This window comes from Motacilla alba, chromosome Z (genome assembly GCF_015832195.1).
Source record: "Motacilla alba alba isolate MOTALB_02 chromosome Z, Motacilla_alba_V1.0_pri, whole genome shotgun sequence".
In the NCBI taxonomy this organism is placed as follows: domain Eukaryota; kingdom Metazoa; phylum Chordata; class Aves; order Passeriformes; family Motacillidae; genus Motacilla; species Motacilla alba.
In genome coordinates this window covers 56,515,863-56,530,944 of record NC_052046.1, presented here as the reverse complement: position 1 = coordinate 56,530,944, position 15,082 = coordinate 56,515,863, and the positions used below count along the sequence as shown (strand labels likewise).

The window sequence follows — 15,082 nt, the reverse complement described above, 5'->3', positions numbered from 1 at the left end:
TTATGTATTTTGGCAAGTAGTTAGTTCCCCAGGTTAACTATTCACGGAAGACAGAAAGCAAACATACAAGCTGCACTGTTAAATCAGAGACTGCAGCAAGTACCAGCTGTCATCAAAACTGCTACAATTTTTACCTTATCATACTATTTATCTCTCTTAAGTAGGTCTGTGGTCACACTTGCCTGAATGGTGAACGTCACTGGCTCGCTCTGCACCCTCCCATTCACGATGAAGCCTTGGTTAGTCCTATCTGAGGCAACAAATGTAAATCTGTCAATCTGGGAATTCCCACCTCGGTGCTTGTACGCAATGTCCCTGTTGTCCACATCTTGCTGTGTGAAATTGTACTGCAGTAGCACAGCCCCATTATAATAGAGATGACCATACTGGGGGAGCTGAGACAAGAGGAAGGTAAGGTTTTCTTTTCCAGTATCTGGGTCTGAAAGCTGCAGTACATCAGGAGTAAGAAGTGCCATAGCTCCTTCAGTTAATCTTAATCCCATGTTCCTAGACAGAGTGGGCAAAGCCTGGTCAGCTGCCTCCAAGGCAATCTTGAATGTTCCATGATTAGTCCTCAGTCCGTTGCTGATGATGAATCTGGTAAAGAGAGGCAAGGCAGTCTTCAGCATCTGTTCTTGATTCACCATGTACTGAAATGAAATGATAATGCAGACCTTTACTACAGGACTTGCCTGTGTTGATACTGCAAAAGTAGAAGAGCTGGGTGGAGCACAAACCCAGACACTGAGTGGAGTGGATGTAAGATTTGAAAACATGAAAGCAGACAGCCAGGTATATGACAGGAGTTACAATGCACTGACAGGGATTGAGCAGATGCCAGAGGAAAGGCCTTGAAGATCAAGGCCTATGAAGTCATAATGGAGCTGATCTCAGCTTTTAGCTGAGATACAGGTAGAACAGGTCTAAAAGGAAAGGCTGCCTGGGGAGCATATTGTAGCTTCTGGTGTACATATTTTACACATCCTTAAAATTTATCTTCACTTGATTACCTGGTAATAGCACCTACAGCTTACAGAAAGAGGTATGTGAAGTGCATGACCTACCTGGTTTGGTTTAGTTTGGGTTTCTTTCTGTTCACTGTTACAAATCTTTTCTACCCAATGCCCCCTAAGCTATCAGAAAAACCAAACTGGAGAAAGATTCAGTCTTATCTCACTTCATGGGTTTGTTTAGGCACTGACTGTATGTTTAAATTTTCATCTATTCTGTGGAATATGATTTATTTTTCTTTACAAAAGTCAAGTTTCACTGAAATGCTAAGATATTGGGCAGAACTGTACAAATTGATGGGATAATGTTAATAACATAAATATCCATAGCATAAATTTATCAAATGGTTGTATCTGCACAGTTCTTCTTCCATGCTGGGAATGTCTATCAATAGCCCATAGTTTCTTGTAGTTCTCTCTCAAGTAATGATGTTTCTTTAGATACACTAAAGATTTGATTACTCACTACAGATAGTTTTCCTTTCAAAATGAAGAGAAAGGTGCCCAAGGCTATAGAGAAAATCTGTTGGAAGCTCTGCTGGTTTTGACTGGGGTAGAGTTAATTTTCTTCATAGTCACTTGTATGGAGCTGTGGTTTTGATTTGTGCTAAATATAGTTAAATAGTGTTGATAACAAAAGGGTGATTTGGTTACTGCTGAGCAGTGTTTATACAGCAACAAGGCTTTTTCTGCCTCTCACACTGCACAGCCAGTGATTGGGCTGGGAGTGCATAAGGAGTTGGGAGGGGGCACAGCCAGGACAGCTGACCCCAGCTGACCCAAAGGATATCCCAGACAATCTAGTGGCATGCTCAGTGTATAGAGCTGAGGGAAGAAGAAGGAGGGAGGAGGAGACATTTGGAGTGGTGACATTTATCTTCCCAAGTCACTGTTGTGCATGATGGAATTCTGCTTTCCTGGGGATGGCTGAACCACCTGCCTGCCCACAGGAAGCAGTGAATAAATTCTTTTTTTTTTTTTTTTTGCTTTGCTTGTGTGCACAGTTTTCAATTTACCTATTAAACTGTCTTTATCTCAACCCATGATTTTTTTTTCTTTCACCTTTCCAATTCTCTCCCCAGTCCTACCAGGTGGGGAGGGAGCAAGCAGCTGCTTGATGCTTAGCTGCTGGCTGCAGTTAAACCATGACAGAAGCCTACCAGCTGGGTATGGGCTTTGGCCATACATGTGTGACATGGCATGTCTGCAGAATGTGACAGCATGGTCTGCAGAAATTTATTGTTAAATTTAGTTGTGGAGAAAAATAAGTAGAAAACCAATCTTTTAGCCTTTAAAATTCATCTTCGATTTCATGGGCAAGATCATTATTTATGTATTTTCTTCTGAAAATAATTACATTGAACATTTTCATGCCTGCAACAAAAACTTTTGAGGGTATATGAAACTAAAAATTGCTCTGAAAATGTTTCACAATCCTTCGTGTCCCATCAACTTATACCATGTATGAGTTACCTGTCTTTCTACATAAATTTCAGTGGTTATGCTGCACAGTACATACAAAAACATTTTGTGAGGTGGTTTTGACACAGGTTTTGCCTGAGTCATAGCAGAGTCTAGTGTGCAAAGAAATTTATCTCTACTAGAGTGAGACAGTTGTTTCAGACAGTATGAGGGCCAGCCTAGCTGACTGCTTTGCATGTAACTCTCTTCTACCATACTTAACTGAAATGGGGAGTGGTTGACTTTTAGTTGATTAACTGTTTCCCCTTGGTCTCTTGACTGAAGACCTTTTAAAATTACAGTGTCAATACCTAGAATACTGCTGCGTGACTTGAATGTGAGTGACTTTCAGTAGGTCATGGAGCAGCTTACTGGGTCACACAGACTGTCCATCTAAAACTCCTCATTGCCTTCACCAGCACTGGATGATTAGAGCTTGATCACTTGTAAACTGGCACTGTGCCTTGAAACAGATGGGAATGAGCATAGGCAGACCAGGGACTATGTAGCAGTTTGAAATATGTTTACTGAGGATGGTATTCCCAGCTGGGAACCTAGAGACATCTGCCTACACTGACCTAATGATATTGTGCCAATGGTAAAAGGGTTGTGCTATTTGTAAACTATCTGAAATCAAATAGAGAACTAGAATAATGATGATAAATACTGTGTTAGGAGAAAAAAAGGTAAAGCACTTTCAGTCAAGACCGTAACCCTCTCTCAAAACTCCTGGAGCATTGCAGCAGAAGTGAATTTTCTCTCATTCTTTCAATGGTGTAAAAACATTTGGATGATGTCTCAAATAATATTTAGTGAAAGACTTAGATAATTCAGTTCATTAATCTGAATATTCATCCAGCCTTCTTCAGAATTCCAGATAGGAACAAAGGTCCTGCATGGATACATCAGACTGAAATTTACCATGAATTTCATTCACTGCTCAGTTTCACAGGTGATGAAACTGCCTGTGTCCAAGATGTCCTGCTGCACTTTGGGATATTTTGGTTATTTGTTTATTTCTAGTTTATATCTGCTTTGTAATTTCCTCAGGAATGGAGAGCAGCCAGTATTCTCACTCTGATAAAATTTAGGATACAATTCCCAGGCAAAGTTTGGAGGACATGTTGCATGGTTTGATTTCACAACTACCAACATTTCATGCTTTCTGCAGTTTGATGGCAATGGAATTGGCTACAGGACCTACCATCTGTCATGGCATTTAAAAGATAAAAATGGAATCATAAATAGTGCCAACTCATTACAAAATCGAGACAGCATGTCAAAATGGAGGACATTAGCATGTTCTTTTAGCATTCTGCTGCCAGCATCTGATGTCAGGTTGCTAATCACTTGAAGTCATCTGTCCAAACAAGCACTGCCAAATCTTTCTTCCAGGCCAACAGCACCAAACAATACAGGTAAATTTATGTCTGAAGGAAGTACTTTAGTGGGAAGTAAAAATCTGGTCAGTTAATGCCTCCTCTTCCCACAATTACCCATATAATTAATTTCTTGTTGAAATAATAATACTGTTCCGCCAGAATATTTATATGTCTACATAAAACCAAATCATTTTCCAAATTATAACATCAAGGAACTTTATCATTGGGATTAAAATAGTTATAAAATATCAATATTTATTAAAGCATCATAACCTCACTTTAATAAGACTGCCTTTCTGGTTTGTTTCTTAGCCATTGGCCTAAACAGAAAACATTGGGTTTATCCACATTTGCAATTTGCCTAGAGTTGTTTGATCTGTGTGATATGGGAGTGATACTGACACAAGCCACTATACTACACTGCCTAAACTAGGGCTTCCATGACTGCAACCTCACTTGAATAATCTAATTCTAGAATTCTGGTGAACATGTTTCACAATTAAGAAACATAAAACCAGGGAATATTTGCTCACTTTTTCTGTAGTGAGTACAAATCTCCTAACAAATCTCCTAACTAGAATTTCCACAATACTGAATGCAGTGGAAGGGATGGTTAAAAATGTTTCATTTGAGGAAAGTTTCAGAATTACTTTTGGGTTAGCTCTGGACAGTGCTACCTGATCCAGTATCATAGGGAGATTTATGTAATATCTCCAGGCCCCACTTGCTTGTCTTGCCTGTGAAAAACTTCTCAAACTGGATGGTGCAACATGTTCTTGAACTTCATCATGCCTCACAAAAAAAGGCATTCAGATCAGAAGTCTATTCTAGGAGAGTGTAAAAATGGGTCTTTTCTGAATTGCAGCTCTTAGGAGCCAACTCTTTAATTTTTCTTAGTGACAAATGAAAAATATTAGGTTCTTTATTTTGAATTTTACAGTAAGTCCATCTTCTGTCAAAAGCTGTTTTCAGAGAAAATTACCAATATTAGCAAAGATTAAGCATTCTTCTTTTAGAAACATTTTCTTTATTTTTGAGCTTTTTCTTTTCCCTGATTTTGACCTTTTTAACCAAACTGTCCACAGTACATCTACTCTTTATCTGATGATAATTCATTGCATCATTCTACTTTATAACCAAGAGAGGTTCATTTACGAAAAAAATGAATGCACCTAGTATAAACTGTTCTAAGTGGAAAATTTCAGAAACAGGTGAAAATAATTATCATTAGGCTGCTGAACTGGGCATGTAGGTAAACCTATGGATTTATCTCAAAATTTCAAGTGTCTACATGAATTTCTGAGTGTCAAAATAGCGTGTCAATGGTAGCGTCAAAATAGATTAAGTGGGCCAGTTTTCATTATATTCCAGAATACTTAGGGATTCAAAAAACCATAATCGAATTAATATGATAAATTATAACAGATAAGAAAGCTGTTATTTAATACTTGAATGGACCAGCTTTACCACATCCAGCTGTAGCAAGAAACCAAAGGAAAATTCCACCAAGTATGTTCCCAGTCCTTGTCTCTTGCTTAAATCTTAACAGCTGTGTATGTCTGGCTGCTACAATAATGTTGAAGCCAGTATCGAGTAAATGTGTCTCTGATTATGTTTTCATAGTCAATGAGAAAATGCATTTATTACCAAAGCATTCCCAACTATATTTATTGCAATAGAAATAGATGTGCTATATAAACATTGTGAATTCACATACATCCTCCAACTCTTTAATAAATTATTTTGGGGGTTTTTTGGGTGGTTTTTTTGTGTGTTGCATGTGCAGGTTTTTTAAATACCTCAAAAATTCAAGGGGAAGAGCTTGGGGGGTGGGGTACTACCCCTTACCTGAATGTATCTTCTTGAACAACTGCCTTGGCTTTGTGAACATAGCAGACAATCTGTCGTGCTACATCCATTTGACTGAAGCTCGTAATGGGGATGCCAGGATAGCTGACATACTCTATTTGTCCATACTGGGGCGGGGAGGTTATCACATAAAGGAGCTCCTCTGGCTTGTCAGTACCATCCAATGCAAGAAGGACATCAGTTGTAATGTAGCTGTGATCTCCTTTTGACACTCTAAGGAGTTTTGTAAAAACAGCAATGTCTCCTGCAGAATAGACAAAACAACACTAAAATAGTCTTATTGAACTAGATGATCTCTTCTTTTTTAGGCATTGTTTAGGAAAGCCGTCTCTGGTAGAAAAACTATAAGACTTTATAGAGAAATTCAGCAGGGAAGGGACTTCAGGATATCTTTATTCTGATCTTCTGCTCAAAGCAGGGTCAACCATGAGATCATCCATAGCCACATTGCTTGGGGCTTTATCCTCTTGGAACCTGAAAACTATTACCCTTTTGAGGCCAAGGATGAAGAGACCACAGCCTCTTTTGACACATCTTCCAATCTTAGCAGCGTCAAGTAAACTTTTGTGTTTCTAATGGAGAGGTAATAAAAAAAGAGAAACCGTAAGACTGTAGAATAACCTGGAAGATAGAGCTGTTTGATGATGATGTTTCTGAACAGTCTTTTGCCTACCTTTTTATATTCTAGCCATTTTTCTGAGCTCATTTACTCAGACACAAAGCTAGTTTCAGAAAGATATTTTTAGCTCTATTTGGAAAGCAGCTGAGTGTCCTGGGAGGCAAGGTGCAACACATTGTATTCAACAGAGCCTTTTTAAATCCCAGGACCTGGCCAACAGTGAAATCCAAGAAGTTAAATTTATAGGATCTGCAGGGACCTCTTGTCAGGGCCTATATAGTGCTAAGGAAAGGAAAAGGACACATACTCAAATATCTTGGCTTCAGAAACAGGTACTGTAAAACATCAAGTTTAGTAGATCTTTACCCTTTTCCAAGTCCTTGATATTTATGAAGAAGTCCACAGCTGGGGATCTGTTGTACCCATCCCAGAGGTAAAATGTGAAGCTGTCTTTTTTCTTGGACCCCACAGTTCCTGTGTGGACATATCTCACAAGGTTCATATCCAGCTCTTCCTGAGTGCACTTCATTCCAGTTAGGAGAGTTACCCACCCTTGTCCTACCTAGAAAGCACAAGCATCCTCCATTAACTGATAATCACCCATGCATCCTTCTAACTTAATTGTGTTTCTTCGTAGCAGCTACCTGGCTTCTTTCTATAGGCTCTTTTCTCATAGTATGTTTAGAAGGGCAGCAAATAACTGGAGTTTTTTTTCCATCAAATATAAGGCTGGAGAAGATACAATGATCATTAATAAAATAGAGTAATATGGAGTTTAGCCATTTTACTCTAGGAAATCATTTTCTGCACACTTCTCAGTCAGACAACAAGATGAAAATTAAACAATTCCTGACCCAGCTAATGTTTTCTATTTATTAATTTCACAATTCTGCTCTTGGTTGTATCTTAAATTAGAGCAAAAACAGTATCAGAAGTAACTTCAGGGAAGCAAAGAAATTTTAAGCCCCAGAGGTCCTCAGCTGCAAAAAGAAAAACCAAAAAAACAAACAAAAAAAAAAACCCAACAAAAAAACAATCAAACAAAAAAACACAAAACAAAACAAAAAACCAAAACCAAACCAAAACAAAACAAGACCAAAAAACCCCCTGACTTACATCATAAAATTTCTTGCCTTTCCTAGTAGCCTAAATTGAACTGATACAAGAAGTTGACATTTAGCGGCAGTTAACAGCATCACTAGATTTAGAGCAAAGGTTATTGAGGACAGGGAGCTAAGATATATATGTACTGTATATATTCAAACTGACAAGACTCCATCAGCAGCTGTCTCTTGCCTCAGACTTAATTCAAAAGTCTCATGTGATCCACAGATTGATGTTGAGATCCAGCATCAGAATGCTTTCCAAGTTCACAAGATTTAGAAACCGAATTTTATTTCTATCACATATGCACACTATTTAAAAGGGCAATTTTTTTCTGTCTTTGTTCCTTTTTCTTATTTTAGGTCAACAGATTATCATTTTGCTTTCCATTTCTAATCTTAATTTTTATGATTCCTCTTGACACATCCTTTCTATTATCTTCCTTTTCCCTTCTTTTCCCCTGTGCTTTTCTTCTAGTTGATGAGGTATTACTCAGTCTTTAACACGCAACTCCTTCCATGCTTTCTGAACCCTGAAGTAAATGAAGTAAGAGTTGTTTGGTTTTTTTTTTTAACCAAGGACTTTCCCCCATTCCCCCCAGCTTGATTTTCCCCCTTTGTGGAATTATTATCCCAGAATCTCTCCCAGTTTTCACCTCAAATGATCTGCCATGTTTTTACCTTCCATCATCTCCTGTTCAGGATCTGGGTTTTAGTGCCAAAGCCTCTGGGACAGTATCATTGTTGTTGCTCCTTCAACAACTAAACTGGCCAAGCAGACTACTTCAAAACATGACAGGCATTTGGGAGAAGAGGAAAATGAACTTCATTTTGCCCTAAAAAGAGAGAGTTGTTTGCATGCCTGCTTTTTGTTGAAGTACAAAGACTAACCTTGAGCTGAAGCTGACCATTTTCTGGAAGTCTTTCAAACACGTAGTAAATTCTCTCCCTGGGGGTATCTTTATCTTCTGCTGACAGAACAGCACTAGAAATTATATGAGTTTCACCTATGTTCACCTCCATATCGTTCTTCCTGAAAAAATTAAAAGTCATGTATTGATGCAATAAAGGAACCTTTTCAACATGTAATTTCTCTGCCAGAAATATGGATTAATCAAATGCTGACAGAAATGACAATTTCAGAGAGAATAGAAGAAGGGTGCCTATTTCAGTTTAAAAGAGTAAAAAAAGCATGCAGTGCAGACAAGCTTCTCCTTATAGTGGTAACAAACAACAAAGATACCTAAAACAAACTGATTTAACATGTCTCTTATTCTCCTGTACCCTATTCTGCTTACCTTGATGTAATTAATAGGAATAAGACAATGTAAACTAGTAGATTGCATTATTACTGCTAATATAGAGCGCAGCAATACTAGCTCTAATGAACTGACTGTTTATTTAGGAAATTACTGCCTTTCAAACTAGTCTTCAAGGCTCACCTTTATCTGTAGGAGACACAACCATATCTAACTGGCTTCTTCTCTATGCTCCTTCTAGCACCCACATCTCATTTTGGGAAGAAGCTCTCAAGAGGAATGTGTAAAGGCTTTACATTCCCCAAGGGCACTCTCTGCTACAGGATGCAATCCAAGAGGTGACAGATTGAGGTTTTGGCAATCACTCTTAATAAGAGGCACTGTTTCCCAGCCAAAAACATCCCATCACAAGTTCTTCAGTCTATTGACCATAACTAATGGAGATGAGTGCTGAAAATCCCTGGAGTGGAAAGTGCCCCAGGATCAAAAGGTTAAGAAAAGCTTTCAAGTACTGCCCAATATTCAGCTGTAAAACTGCACTAGCATAAGGAACTCTGTACCTTACAGTGAAGATGCAGTGACTGAATGTGGCAGATAAATCACCTCAGTGCCAAGCTGAACATTTTCTTAAAGCACTACTGCTTAAATACTGGCAGCACATCTCATCTAAGTGGAGGGGTAACAAGCAAGAGGCAGTAACTTCTTATAAAGGAATAGCTGATTTGGGAGGAAATGTCTCAATCTATGTTCACCACAGGAATGGCAAGTGGTGAGACCTAATATTGCCAGACAAGGAAGCCACAGTTTCTGGATCTAGCTGGGCAAGGCTAAAAACACTTGACTTCTTGCACTTCATCTTCTTCTTTCACAGAGAGGGGGTTGAAAATGGCAGATCAAGCTATAGCATGTGAGGAACAAATAGGCAATTATCAGTAATTATCTTACATTATATATGCACACATAAATTAAACTTTTTATTCTAACTGAAAATTGTCATTCTGTCATGTTAGCATTATGTGGTCATTGAAAATCTTTTAACTAAGAAACTGACATTTGTTATTGCAGGAAGCTCTACCTGGTAAAAAAATAATAGTAACTCTGATCTGAAAGTAGGCCAAATACCCTGACAGACGAGAAATTCCCTCCTTAGTGGAAGTTGTGAGTCCGAAATGCAAACTTTAGAGGTTCAGAGCTATACCCACAAAACCTTTGGATTCTTATCTTCCTGTCTGTCAGGCTAGGGCTGGAAAGCAGTCACAAGTATGGAGGTCCTGATGCTCTGTGACAAGTCATCAGTTGGAGATCCCCAAGGTATGAGCTCCTTTTTAAAATGCCCAGGAGGTTTGGGTCTCTTGCAGCCAGCTGCCTATCTATAAATGGTCTGTCAGGCAATTTCTGATCGTGTCTAATTAATTTATGACTCCTAGCTTTGAAGTGTAAGGGAAGTTAGTGTGTACTTTTTCAGCAGTTGAATTATGGCAGAGAAAAGAGTTTTAGAATATAAAAGAGGAGAATTATAATTGGAAAGCCCTTCCCCTGCTTCAGTCTTGTGGATCCTCTCATTCCAAAATCCAGAGCTGCTTTCAGAGAGGTGTTTTAGACAGGTCTTTGTCTTAGGGAAGAGAAAAGCAGTACTATGGTGGTCAGTGTTCAGCAGAAGTACAACTGGCAAACACCTTGAAGCAACTTATGAAAGAAACAAAGAAAATTTTTCCCACACACTTTTATTTTTCCTCTATTTGCCTGAGGTAGAACAACACTAAGCAACACTAAAGCCCTCCTTTCAGTAATTTTTTTTGTTAAACAGGCTGCTAGAAAGAGACCTATATAGAAACATTTTTACTGACATTAGTCTGATGCTTGTTATGGTTTCCTCTTTGTATCAGACACCAAAGACATGGTTTAATGGTAAACATGGTGAGATGCTAGACTGATGGTTGGATTTGATTATCTTGAAAGCCTTTTTCAACCTTAACAATGGTATGAGTCTATGATTAGGTGTTTTGTTCTCTTTACCACCATTTTGTCTAAACACATCCCACTGTCAGGAACTGGAACATATGACTTACTTGCTCAGCTCTGGTTTCTCATCATTAACTGGAATGACCTTTACTGAAATGGTTCTGAGGACTTTATGTTTTCCATCTGATAGCTGAATTTTAAAGCTGTCAGTGAGATTTTCAGAGTTGTCATGCATGTACATCAGCTTCATTCCTATGTGAGGCAGGAAGGGGGAAAAAATAAGAGAAAGAGAGGGAGAGGGAGAATGGGTGAGAGAAATGGAAAGAACAACTTAATCTGACGCCTGCAAAATCCCTCTCATCATTTCACTCTGCTTCGATCACCTTTCTTGCATCTCCTCTCCCCATATGTTAGGGTAACAATAAACTTGCCTTAGCTATCAGAAGATGAGTTTGATGAACCACTGCTTATTAGTGATCTAGCAACATACTGACCTAAGTAAGGCGTGAATCTCCAGAAAAGGAGTCTCTGTCAATCTGAAAAAGGTACTTTTCTTCTCCTCTCCTTATTCCAAATCACTTTGATGGGAACCGTAGAGAGGATGAAACTGTTAGGCAATACTTTCCTGTGCTTTAAGTAATCCTCAGGGAACTTTGAAGAAGCCTTTGGAAGAACAGCTGGCCTTGTACCTATGACCATGGACAATCAAAAGTTCTAGGCCAAAGATGGCTCACTCACCATTGTGGGTAACAACAGGAAAAAGCCAAGAAAGAAGTCAAAACCAAGACTTGGGAAGGCAGAAGAATTTGGGGTGGACCCCTGATATTTCTGGAGGTTCATATTAGACAGGCAAAGAGACAAAAGTCTTTCCTCTGTTTTTGAGGGCTGAACTGGAATTTGAGTGACAGTATTGAAATCATGCTCCTCTTTATACTGATAGATTCTATGTTTTACTAAATAGCCACAGTCGGGAGGGATCCACCATATTCCTTGCACTGTTAAATACACTTTTTCATTACATGTACTTGAAACAGATTTGCTGCTTTAGAGCAGGCTGACTGCTCATGCTAAGCTGTGGAGTCCCAATTTGTACATTTATTGCTAGACATATGGTATATTGCAGCCCTTCAATGTCTAAAGAAGGTTTATAGGAGAGATAGAGACTTTTTACCAATGCCTGTAATGACATAACAAGGGGCAGGAGTAGGTTTAGGTTGGACATAAAAGGACAAAATGTTTTACAGTGAGAGTGGTGAGACACTGGAACAGTTTGTCCAGAGTGGTTGTGGAACACCAGGAGTGTTCAGGGTCAGGTTGAATGCATCTTTAGGAAACCTGGTCCAGTGCAAGTTGTGCCTGCCCACCTCCCTGCAGGGGAGGTGGACTAATTGACCCCTAAAGTTCCCTTGCAACCTGAAATGTTTTACAATTCTGTGGTCATTTGAAGAAATACTTAACCCCATGATCAGTTAATGTGTTTTTAAATCAGTCTTGTAGTCTCTCAATTCCAGATGCTGTAAAATATTGACAAATCTATTTGATGACGTTACATTATGTTACATTATTCCCTTTATTTTTTTTTTCAGGACAGATGATTTTCCTACTCATATTACTACCCTTTTTGATACAGAGGTCTCTCAGGATGATTTTATAGACAGTTCCTAAAATCAGTAAATAAGAATAGAATTAAATAGGACAACTTCCATTCCTAAACGTTGTCTTGAAAATAAACATAAGGCAAGTGAATAAATAAATGATGAAGATTTCTTTAGTGTGCCACTTGCCTCATCAAAATAATGAAAGACCACTGGAAGAAGAATTCTGCACCTACCATTCCTCAGTAGCTCCATGGAAAAGCCATGAACAAGCAACCCATGGCTGTGGTCATTGTGGTCAATTAACTCTTTGTAGTGTAGAACATCACTGCCGTGAACACCATTAATAAGGAACCCGTACGAAGGCCTCTGCACAACCCCAAATACCAGAGGGTCTTGAGGCACATCCAGATCAACCGCATTGATAACAGACAGATCCAGCTCTTTCATCTCCCCTTCTTGAACCTGAACATGAAAGAAAAAACATCCAATTCTTTTACATAAAAAGAAATAATAGAATTCTAGCATGGTTTCATGAGTATTTTCGTGTACAAGTGTATCTCTTGATTCATCAACCCCTTACCCAGTAGCTTTTTAACCAGCTACTGATTTCAACCAGTTTAAGAGACAGAGAAAGTAAGTGGTTACAGTGATGAAGAGAGAAGTTGCAATAAGAAGTTCATATTTGCCCAAATTAATAGAAAATGCGTTAAGTAAGTCAATGCCAAATCTAGTGCCCAGAAATGCACAAAGGAGAAAGCCTTTTAATATATAAAGGTATCAAAAAATGTGGATGCCTATAAATTTATACATCCACTTTTTACTTTACAATTAGAGTAAGTTTACACTCTGCTCATGGAGTTATTTATATTAAAAACAGTCTACAGAGAGGGGAGAAGCTATGCCAGAAATATAAAAAAATACTCTATTAAACATGTGAAAGCTCTTAGGAATGCAGAAGAAGACTAAAGACCTCTCTACTTTCTAGATCACATATTTGCTTAAAGATTTTTGTCCCTTCTTTTTTACTTAAATGCAAATTTCCAAAAGCTGTGCACTGCACCTATCCCACTGAAGTTCTGTCTTTTAGGTTTACATAGGATTCACTGGGCTGTTTCCTGAAGCAGTCTGAACTACACAAAGGGAAATATGCAGAGGAACAGGTATCAGGACAATGTTCTTATTTATATTGAAGAGTGGTTTCTGGTTAAAGTAGTTCTATTACAGGCATTTTGCTTATTTCCTTACGGTAATATTCCTGGCTATGAATTCTGGAACTTCATCATTGGTTGGGCTGATTAGCACAAAAAATGGAGTCTCTGCTGAGCGATGCAGCCCATCAGTGACATAAAGTACAAATTTGTCTTCTGTTGGCTCCATTCTCACGTGTCTGGCTTGAACATAGTTTATATTCATGGCTTTCATGTGCTTCAACTGAAATGAACCTACAGATTTTAAAAAGAAAATGAGTTAGCACAATACTTTCATACCTTCTAGTCTTATCCATGATTTTAAAAATTGAAACTATGTCTTTTTTCAAACAATAAATAACTTGAATTTTTAAGTTCTTTGTCATTTTTTGACTGTAAGAGTTACATTGCAAATGTTACTGCAGGACACAAGCCTTTTTCCCCCCAAAAATGCATCATTTTGCTTCAGGTGGGACCCTGAAGCTTCTCACTTTTCAGTTGAGACTGCAAAATTGAGCTCACATAAAACCAACTCAAATAACAGGTAGGAAAATATCTGAGGTCCAAGATTCCTTGATAGTGCTAGGTTAATCACTGGACTTGATGCTTTTTCCAAGCTAAATGATTCTATGTTATTCTAATTACACTTTAAATGACAGACCACAAAAATGAGAACTTAAAGACTCAGTGATTACAGATTTCCAGCTGAAGATGCTGGTAAAAGCTGGTAGAATTACAAAGCATGTCACAGTCTGTTCTGCTGAGGGTGAAACTGCCTCACCCAGTTTGAAAGTGAACAAGGGAAGTCACTGTCTAAGTCAAACACCACCTCTATCACTAATGCAACTTTGCCTTGGAAACTAGTGTGAGACCCAGGCTACTGCATTTAATTGGCAGATGTGGAGGTGAAGGGACACTGGAGTCTTTCATGGGGGACTGAAGAGGAAGGCAGGGAGAGAGGATTAACATCTCATATCGTGACTTCTAATAGATCTCAGCTGGATGCATAAAACAAGGATTGCCTTGTTTGCCTCAAGGGCCAATTCTTCACATTTGCATTGCTTCAGTCTCCCTTTAAGCTCCTCCACAAAGTCCCACTGCTCTTCATTTGTCAGCACCTGCATTCCTCAATAAGCCCGTATTAATGCCCACACCTGCATCTGCACCAGCAGAGCCCACTGCAGAGCTTTCCACAAGCCCTCCAGATCTAATCTGATTGATTATCCTAAATTGTTAAGACTTACCTATGCTTATTCCAATGTTGCTCTTCTCAAAGCCAGGAGAAGGCAATATGTTTTCAATGTAACCAAACTGGGGAGGAGAAACCAACACAAACTCTAAGTCATCTGCAGTGGTGTCAGGGTCAGTGGCAAACAAATGTTTGGTAGTAAGGGCTGCTGAGGAGCCCTCCTCCACCACAAAGCTTGCACCTGTGCACAAAAAACATGTTTAGTATTATTGGTCATGAGCTGATTTTGCTGTTGTTTTTGCTAGTAAGAATGGAAATAATAATGAAGGGGGGAAATACAACAAATACTGAACTACTGAGGGGTTTTGTATTGATGTTTTCTTCTCTGCTTTCACCAACATCTCTGCTTTTGCCATCACAGAAGTAGAGAAGAAGGGGATCAT

The 15,082-nt window shown here is 38.7% G+C and overlaps 1 protein-coding gene across 8 annotated transcripts in view; it reads right to left on the bottom strand.

The window, feature by feature from the left end:
• FREM1 (FRAS1 related extracellular matrix 1) overlaps positions 1-15,082 on the bottom strand; it is a 63,067-nt gene that overhangs the window by 20,250 nt on the left and 27,735 nt on the right. For 6 of the 8 annotated variants that reach the window (XM_038124966.1, XM_038124968.1, XM_038124969.1 and 3 more), the window contains 8 exons: positions 14,695-14,880; positions 13,509-13,705; positions 12,497-12,725; positions 10,773-10,917; positions 8,336-8,477; positions 6,708-6,903; positions 5,702-5,966; positions 183-597 (listed from right to left, as the gene is read on the bottom strand). In XM_038124966.1, the coding sequence (XP_037980894.1) occupies positions 183-597; positions 5,702-5,966; positions 6,708-6,903; positions 8,336-8,477; positions 10,773-10,917; positions 12,497-12,725; positions 13,509-13,705; positions 14,695-14,880 (1,775 nt within the window). Of the gene's footprint in view, positions 1-134; positions 651-5,701; positions 5,967-6,707; positions 6,904-8,335; positions 8,478-10,772; positions 10,918-12,496; positions 12,726-13,508; positions 13,706-14,694; positions 14,881-15,082 lie in introns of those variants that run through there. The other 2 variants (XM_038124973.1, XM_038124974.1) reach the window with 2 other exon arrangements.